At 34.4% G+C, this 9,665-nt stretch overlaps 2 protein-coding genes across 8 annotated transcripts in view; one reads left to right on the forward strand and one right to left on the reverse strand.

Annotated features, from left to right (window-relative positions):
- The window catches only part of LOC102577790 (ADP-glucose pyrophosphorylase small subunit), a 5,879-nt gene extending 4,654 nt beyond the window's left edge, over positions 1–1,225 (forward strand). Inside the window, 3 exon segments of the mRNA NM_001288195.1 lie at positions 285–383; positions 613–732; positions 928–1,225. Coding sequence (NP_001275124.1) covers positions 285–383; positions 613–732; positions 928–1,044 — 336 coding nt within the window. The 3' untranslated portion in view covers positions 1,045–1,225.
- An 876-nt stretch (positions 1,226–2,101) lies between these two features.
- LOC102601593 (uncharacterized) lies at positions 2,102–8,625 on the reverse strand. Of its 7 annotated transcripts, none has more exons than XR_368911.2 (5): positions 8,530–8,613; positions 6,647–7,821; positions 6,480–6,549; positions 4,870–5,149; positions 2,102–2,508 (listed from the first exon to the last, which is right to left on the reverse strand). XR_368911.2 is itself a non-coding variant. In XM_006366698.2 (4 exons), exons 2-4 carry the CDS (start codon positions 7,579–7,581, stop codon positions 4,994–4,996), a joined length of 1,161 nt encoding a protein of 386 aa, XP_006366760.1. In that variant the 5' UTR covers positions 7,582–7,762; positions 8,530–8,625; the 3' UTR covers positions 4,651–4,993. The 7 variants fall into 7 exon arrangements, 3 of the variants coding, with proteins under 3 accessions (XP_006366760.1, XP_006366758.1, XP_006366759.1); XR_368910.2 differs by having other exon boundaries at positions 2,102–2,532; XR_001472379.1 differs by having other exon boundaries at positions 2,102–2,584.
- Positions 8,626–9,665: the final 1,040 nt, after the last annotated feature.

A 9,665-nucleotide genomic window follows, 5' to 3' on the forward strand; every position in this document is an offset into this window, starting at 1 on the left:
TTTAGTTGTCCATTTTGACAAATCAAGAAAGGACAACAAATTTTTTCCTATTATACCCTTATTTACACTTCTTGAAAATTGTAAAAGTGTATGTTGTTTCCCTCCAATTTATTTCACTTGAATTCAAATAAGTGGTTGTAATTTTGAAGTGAAAAGTTGTCATAAGGGTAAAATTGTAACTTCACTGTGCTAATCATTGTTGCCTTAATCTGTGTGCCATTTCTAAAGTGGACAACTAGAAAGGGACGGAGGGAGTAGTTATTAATCAGTATTTCTGTGTGCAGAACTGTAAGATTCATCATTCCGTGGTTGGACTCAGATCATGCATATCAGAGGGAGCAATTATAGAAGACTCACTTTTGATGGGGGCAGATTACTATGAGGTAATGCTAATAATTCTTAGATTACCAGAAAAGATATCTAAAACTAATATACACGGGAACATGAATTTAACTTTCTTCGCTTATTAAACTTGTTGTATATATGTTCTACTGCGGAGCAACTTGCCTTAAGAGTCAAATTACACATGATAAAGAAAATACTGAGCTTGTGGTTTCCTTACTGCATTCACTTATTATAACGGACTCACTTTCTGACCCATTTTTGGTTCAGACTGATGCTGACAGGAAGTTGCTGGCTGCAAAGGGCAGTGTCCCAATTGGCATCGGCAAGAATTGTCACATTAAAAGAGCCATTATCGACAAGAATGCCCGTATAGGGGACAATGTGAAGGTTAAATTCCTTAAACTTTCACGCTTCTGACTTATTGTCATTTAAACATGCAATAGGCGTGTAATGTTTTTTCTCGACATCATGTGTTCAGATTCATAGCATTGATTTAGTCATCGTGTCATATGGATCTTTTCTTCATTATCTGGGCGATGTACAGTGATCATGAATTCCTAATGAGTAATTTTCTTTTGTCAGATCATTAACAAAGACAACGTTCAAGAAGCGGCTAGGGAAACAGATGGATACTTCATCAAGAGTGGGATTGTCACCGTCATCAAGGATGCTTTGATTCCAAGTGGAATCATCATCTGAAGGAATGCGTTTTAACTTGGTTGTCCTCCAAGATTTTGGCTAAACAGCCATGAGGTAGAAACGTGCTGAACTTTTATTTTCCTGAGCTGTAGAAATCTAGTGTACATCTTTCTGTTATGATACTTCTCATTACCCCTACAAGAGAAGACTGGATGCTGTAAAAATTATTCGTCTAGAATAAAAAATAAATTACCCAAAAATCTGCTTTGATCTCACTTTTGCTTTAAGTTTACTCGTGTTTTTATCTCTGTATGGTTATAGTGAAAAGGAATTATTTGTTATTAATCAATTTTCCTGCTCGTGCGTTTAGTAATCACCAGGTCTTCTGATGGTTTTTGCTTCAGAGGGAATTCGGATTAGTCAGGTTCCAGTGTGGATAATGTTATCTCCTGTATTCAAATTAACAAACCAGAAATAATAAAAGATGAAAAGAAAAAACACAAACAACTATCCGAGTCCACAAAACTCACTGTGTGTCCTTAAGAAATTTAATCCCCTCAATTACCCGAGTTGTAGATTAATTTCTCCCAAGATAAAACGGATTAACCATTAAAGAAGTTAGCGGTACCTCAAACTTCGATAAGTTTCTAACGAAACTCAAAATGACAACAACGAATCACACACACAGACACGATCAATTTTGTTTTGTAAGAAATGTATGCAAAAGAAGGGAAAAATTCGATGCAGAAAAATGAGAGAAAACCTCTCTATTTATAGCCAACAAAGGGTAAATGTCACAACCCTTTGGAAAGAAGACAACCTTTCAGAAAGGTCATAACACTTTGAAAAAGGCACAACCTTTCAAACGGTCACAATCCTTTAGAAAGGACACAACCTTTTATAAAGGTCACAACTCTTTAGGAGAGTCACAACCCTTCATTTCCTGTTCACACCTTTAAAATCCAACATATAATTGACAGAGAGTGGGAAAACCCATATCTTTCACCACGTAATATGTATTGAATCATGCTTTAGAATACTCTCATACAAGAAATATTGCAGAATGACTTTGAAGAAAAACATCAGAAAACAGCTATCAAATTAGAGTTTATGCACGTTGAAGAGAAAATTACTTGCTATATATAGAAGAAGATGAAAAAAAAAAAAAGAACACTGTTTCTTTAAATTTAGCTAGAAAAAAAATGATCAATCGGAAACAAGCATCTCAAAAGGAGACAAGCCATCAAAAGAGAGTCCTCAGTTCTTGCTACTGTTCTTCTTACTAACACCAGCAAGTACATTAGCTATTGCTGCACCAATACTCAAACTCTTGGCAGTTTTTGTATCTTTGAACTCCGCCTTTTTCTTCTCCTTCTCCTTCTCCTGTTCCGTTGTCTCATAGAAGCCATCAAAGGATGGAGTAATAGTGAGTGCTTTGTTCTTGCCATTGTTGCTTTCACCAACCCCTACATTATCTGTTGCTGCACCACCTTTTGTATCTGTTGAATTCGCGTTCTTCTTTTCCTTCGTTGGGAGAGGCGATGGCAGCTTGACACCAAAGTAATCAGTACAAATAGCCCAATTTTGAAAGAGAGACATTCTGTATCAAGATTTGTTTACAAGAGTAATTCTTGAAGATGGAAATATAATGAAAGTAGTCATAAGGTATATATAGAGAAGAAGAAATTTGAGTTTTAACCAAATCTGGAATGAAATAGGAGTTGATTAACAAAACCGAGTTTTAGTTGGAATTGGGAAAACGAGTAGCTTAATTTTATTCCTGCATGGAATAGGATTTGATTTCTCTTTAGTTAATCGTGTAAAGGTTTTTTAAAATTTACTTTTTGTAAGGTAGCACTTTAACTGCAATTCATATTTAGTCGGGCTCCAATATGGGTATTGGATATAAAAAATGAGTCCAACTATCTATCCAACCCGTCAAGAATTTTAAGAGTTGGGCTCAAGATAATTTGAATTGGGTTCAATCTCAACTAATTCAAGCCTTAACCAATTTTAAGAGAATTCTCAATTGAGCCCAATTTAATCTCTAATATCAACTCGTTTTAAGACTTTTTATTTGCATTGATGTAATGTATGTTTGTTATATTGAAGATATGGATTACTATTTATTTTATATGTTTTGGAATTTATCTATCCATTTGTACCTTCTTCTTTTTTAAATTTTCTTCCGTTGAAATTCAAAAATTGTGGTTATAAAACTTAAATAACAATATATTAAAATTATTGAGATTAAGAGGATAAATTGGGTGGGTCAAGATCCAACCAGTTTTTAAGCCCATTTGAGTCCAACTCATTTTTAGTTCAAAGAAAACTTGGACGGGTCAAGACCCAACCCAATTTCTATTTCAACTCATTTTAATATCTCCAATTTCTATCCAACCCACCAATTTGATACCCCTAGTATCGGACAACCGATAAGAAACCCAAAAAAATAAATAAGATGAGAGTAGAGAATAATAGTTAAGAGGTCCTAGTGGTAGTCATCCTCATCACTTTCTACATAAAAAAATATTTACTCAAAATGTTTATGTAATTCATACACAACTAGAGTTCAATTGTAAAGTTGCTTTGTTGTTTATCAACAAGTTTTCTCACGGATTGCCCTTATTTTAGGTGTTTTTCAATTTTTGCTCTCAAACATGATAGTTTTAACTTTTTTTCCCTGCTCACTTAATTAAAATTTATAGACCAAACTATCTTATCTATGACCTAATTTTGTAAGGCATAAATTAATAGATTTTTTGCTCTGTCCGGTGCAAGTTTTATAGAAATTAAGTTATATGGTACAAATTATGTAATATCTAACTCGTTCAACATAAATTTAGACAATGTTTTGTCTTGTCCAGCATAAGCTCGGTACAAATAAGTTATGTCTCTTATCTTACGACATAACTTGTGGATTCTATAGGAATAAACGTTGTGATTCCATGCTATTACAAACTTTCAAATATACTTGATTTAAAAAGATCCATTTGTCTACTAAATAAACAATAGTTTAACTAACTACTCTTTAACATAATCCTTTTAAAATCACAAACTTGAAATTGAAATTCTATTTTTCAATAGAATTTGAAATTTGAAATCTAAAATCAAATGTCAAAGTTTTGCTCAAACATCATAAATAAACACAAACTCCAAATTAAAATTTCAATTTTGAACTCCAAATTGCATGGGCATATGGGTATATCAACAAAGAAATAGCCTTAACATATAGTTAATATAAAATCTTTTATGAACAGCTATACTAAAACAACTAAATAAGCCTCGAGTCTCCCTACATAACTTTGTTGAATCGAGAACTCAAGGGGTAGGAAGCTATAGTACCAACGGAAATTCGGATGAGCCCAAAAACTTTTATCGAGCCCAAATAACCCATGTTTGGTGACTACAACAATGCACCCCCCCCCCCCCCCGGGGGGGGGGGGAGCTACACCTTAGCGAGGATGGTTAGATGAACAACCTTTATCGGAAAATTTTGACTAGTATATGTATTAAATATCGATATTTTTGGATGTATACTAATTATTGAATACCCTTGACATAATAAAGAAAGATAGCATAATGGTTAAGGCTGTTCAAAGTCACCTTAATTAATGGCCTGAGTTTGAACTGCAGCATAAAGAAAGAGGTGCTCGAAAAACAACCAAACATGAACTATTTCCCTTTCAAACTATCCATGTATCAACTATACTTGTATTCTTTGACAAGTAGCGGGTACATAATACATTAAGCTAAGATTTATAAGGAAATTTCCCTGCAGTGATCAACCAAAGAACACATTGGTAAACCCCATAACAACATTATGTTCATCTTAACAAATAAGTAGCTACAACTAATTCTAATTTTTTACTCCTCAAAACTGACCTGCTTGCTCGATGAAGAAGCGATCCACAAAAGAGAAAAAAGAAAGGTACTCTTCGTCACACATTTGAATCTGGATATCACAAAGCAATTCCAACATTTCACTAGTTTAGCAAAGAACTCCTGGTCAAACTCGACCACCATATTTAGAGCACATTTGTTTCCATTTGTCCTTGAGATCAGTTGGAGTGCGAGAATGATCAAACACATGATGACCAAAGTCTAGAATTTTTCTCCATGGGGTGTTTTTGTTTACTTTGGATGAGAATTTTTGAACTCCTTCCTGCAGCCACAACATGCATAATTAACTCAGGAACTCAGGCATATCAGCAAATGAATCAGATAACTGCAAACAACAGCGACAAACCACTTTTCTGCTGACACTGCACACAGAAAACCAGTGGGTTGCCTCAACCAATCTAGGTTTTAGGCTTATGAGACTTATATTGCCACCATTCAATGCATCACAAGAGCCTTTTGAGCTTCATGAATCAGTCAAGATTTGCCAGTGATGCCAATTGACATGAACAATATGAACCACTACACTATGTGCATTTACAGGCGCATCAATGTTGTCTCAATACTTCGTAAATTTTAAAGCAAGCATGTGGTAACGGATTATCCGTCTCAATGGAACTGTTCTTTAACATATTTGTCCAAATAAATAATTATCATCTGTGATACGAGAGCAAGGTTACTATTTAGGATTTTTTGTTTCCTTTGCTATAAGCAGACTTTTGTTCTCCTCTCTATACCTACTATACAAGTGCAGGCTGTGCAGCACATTTTTCACAATGCAGGGATAAACAACGGGAAATTTCCTTATCCCAACCAAAAAAAACAAACAAACAGGAAGTTTGGTAAGTGCAGAATTTTACAAGGTTGATACAAACAAACAAACAAACAAACGGGAACCTTGTAGGATGATACAAGGTTGCCCTTAACAGAGGGTCAAGGATGAATTATCAACATAAATTTTTTCATTTTTGCCCGTCCTATTGACTGTTTTCACTTTGCAGTTTGTGATCTCTCTTTTTTCTTCTTTTAGTTTTAAAGGTGGTGGTAAACCAGCTTGGGAAAATGGATAATTATTGCAATACGCAAGAATAACCACAAGAAACCATATATCTAAAGTCTTCTTATTCTTTCTCCATTACTTTCCCATAAGTATTTTATGCACACTCATTTGAGCAGAATTTTACAGGAAAAGAGAGACTGAAGAGCATAAAATTAAGTCATTTCGTGCCATTGAAGCAATTATAAGAAACTCAGTTGTTAACACCTCACACACGACAAGCCAAATCAATAACAAAGTCTGTAAGATGTCAATGCTGCACAAAACATATGGCTTTTTAAGCATAAAGAACCTTAAAAATGTTACGTTGAATTAAGGAGACAGAAGTGAATTTGCAAAAACTATAACAAAAAAAAATGATGAAGAAGAAGAATTGGTGGTATGAGGATAGCATTATCAAAGTTCAGTCGACAAACTTAACCCAAATCATTGTTAATCAAGTCAGTACCTAGTAAGTCTAAAAATATAGATGTCAGATCTTCCAACGTAAGGACACTACCGAAACAAACCTATACAATAGAGACTCCTGGAAATGTACCTCAATCATCTCTTCCTCTTCGCTACGCCATAATACTCTTCTACGTTTCCCATTTGGAAGGATATCTGGTCTGCAGCAGAAAATAAAGTTGAAATTATTATTTGTTGAAGAATGAATAGGATAATTTGCTCAAACTTAAAATAAATTTCATTGAAAAGATCACTTACAACATGGAAGGGTGTTTAACTTGCACAAACATGCCCGCTGCATTACCATTCTCAAGTAAGGAAGCTGATTTCCTAGTTAACATTCTTGGAGAGTCAGTCAGCATATGTTCATCTTTAACTTTCTTAACCCGTTTACCACACTCACGTTGTGTTGAAACACGCTTAGATTCTCCACATGTTAAATCCGCAGTTTCAGCTCTTCTTTTACCATGCAAGTGCTGCTGCAACGAAGGATCTGTGTATACGACAATTGCAGTAGTTTGATCAACCTCTGTCATCTGTTCTCCTGCAATTTCAGTGGAGTTTCTTTTTGGTTCTTCCAGAACAAGTTCATTCCCCAATATTTCCTCTTCAGCAACAGAAGAGTTACTTAAGTGGCCATCTTTGTGGTGATCTTCAACACTTTTCTCTAGTTGGTGTTCACCAACTTCTTGTAGATCATTTACCTGAACGCCGTTTCCAGCTTCTAAAGCTCTAAAATTGGTTGATGTTGCTTTAGAAGATGTACGAACACTAGGTTTACTACCACAATTAACAGCTGGGCCTGCATGTATTTTCTGCCCAACCACCCATTGTTGATCACAATTGCTTTCTGGAACATCACTCTTCTTTTCTGGTAATGGCTCATCAGATCTTTCACGTGTTGATTTGCTTACCATTAATGGCACCTCTCTGACCTTGCCTATCATTTCCTGGTCTATGAAATCATCCAGAGCTTGTTTTTTTGACAAAACATACACCTTTGCTTGATGAAATCTTGCAATTGATTGCTTATACAGACAATAGGGGCAATAGAATTTTCCCAAATCATCAAATCTGGCTGGACAACCCATGCACCTTACATGAACTGCTATAGGACAACAACTATCAGCACAAACCAACACTTCTCCACCTTTATCACATTTTATACAAAATTCTTTCCCCGATGGGCTCATTTGTTCCAACAATTTTTTCTTTCTATACCCTCAATGTTTCCATAGGAATTAACACATAGTATCACCAAAGAAGCAGCTTCTTGTTGATGTTTCTACTTTCTAGTACTAACTTAATAGATGATTCTCAATAGCTACTGATGAATCAACCATCCAACCAGAGTCCACTTCAAATCAGGGTTTGCTTCAATCATAGACATGGAAAAACTCCATAAGTCACAGTACAGATCATCTTCCTCTCTTCTAAGAATTCCACGATTAACATCAGACAAAGCATACAAATATATAAGTGTTGACAAAATAGTCACTAATTAACTTAAACTACAGCTCACTCTCTGATAATTAATGACCAATGGTATATGAAATTAGTTCTTTTTAAGTTTAATATACTTAAACTATAGCTTAATCCTTGTAATACAGCTTTCCCTTTAATTCTTCAGAAGCTCAAAATCCTAAATATGAAACCTATATTCTTCAGAACTAGGAGTATTAAACAATTCATAATTTCAGCTCCGTTCTTAATAATATTGCAGAGTTAAACTAAGACCATTAAAACCGGAGAGACAGAGTAACAAAGCAATGCTGATCTCAAGCTAGAACTAAAATTTACAGTGGAATTCAAATTAATTTATTTCAAACTATACACTTAAACAGTAAGAAATTGAAATACGTTCAATCTACCATGCTTCAATCCAAGTATCAACAATCAGACTGTTTTTAATTTTTACTACAGAAAATATCAATAAATTCAATTTTTTTTTAGGATAATTCAGAAAAATATAACACATACGAATTAAGGCTCTCTTCAAGCACGAACAGATTGAAACAACCTACAACTTGTAATCTACCAGTAAAAAGTGTCGGAAATTGAGCTTTTTCTCAGCGATATAGAAATAATCAGCTAGAGCGAGAAAGTCGGAGAGAGAGAGAGAGAGAGTGAAGAGAACTTACCGGTGGTATCACCGGAGGAGAACCACCGAGAGGAATTCGTCGAGTCTACTGTTACTGCGGATCGCTCAATTCAAAATTTAAAGTTGGCAGGCCGAAATTTGGGCCAGAATTCAGTATCCTTTTGGTACCTGTGGGCCGTGAGAGCCCAATCACGTAGAAAATGGGGAAAGTGCACGTATAGCCGATTTTGGGATTACCATTTAAATCATGATCATTATTTATACACTTAACTCGAAACTTCTGGCTTACGAGATTGAAGTATAAATATTTGTATATCAAGTTCGACTTGTTAAGGCCAAACTTCCGTTAATTGTGCCTGGAGATTGGCTTGCCAAGACTAAATGTGTTGAGATTCTAGACATGTATGTAGTAATAGTAATTTTAATATTAAAAGCTTTTACCTGATTATGATTATAATTTAAAAAAATAAATGATTACGTCTTTTTACATGACACCGTACAAATAGAGTATGGAGTGAAATTACTTCGAAATGATACGATGTGACTACTTTTAGCTAGCTTGTAAAATTCTACTTAAATGTAATAATTTTCAAGCTTATAACAAAGACATCACTTTCTTTTGTTTTATTTATGTGGACTCTTTCAAATATGAGTGAAGATGAACATATAAACGATCTGGCTTTCGGGCCCAGCCCAAGAAATGTGGGTCATTTGATTTGCCGACTTTTTTTTGTGGTAGTCTTTAATTCACGTCCTTCGTAAAAAATATAAAAATAAGTTTAGAGGTCATAAGATTATAGTTTCGTATCATTATATCACACAAGTTCTATTCAACATGACTTCAATTTTTAATTTTTTTTATGTTTTACTAAGTATAAATTCAATTACTAAAATACAAAAATTAAAGATCAGACCATTTTTTAAAAAACGTGTGATTTTATGAGAATATATACCTTTCCTCAAAGTCTTGTAAAGCCAGCTTTCAATTACCTTTGCATCTGCTGTAAATTTCCACAATAATAGCTACAAGGAAAAATTAAAGGTCTTTTGCTTAAACAACAAGTTCTTGTAGAATATTATTGGTAGTGACATGACATGACCCCTCATCTATCGTGAATAATGTCAATCGATCTTTAATTTTGATAGACAAAATTATTTTAATTTTTATATTAATGA

This window comes from Solanum tuberosum, unplaced genomic scaffold (genome assembly GCF_000226075.1).
Source record: "Solanum tuberosum cultivar DM 1-3 516 R44 unplaced genomic scaffold, SolTub_3.0 scf00666, whole genome shotgun sequence".
Lineage (NCBI taxonomy): Eukaryota > Viridiplantae > Streptophyta > Magnoliopsida > Solanales > Solanaceae > Solanum > Solanum tuberosum.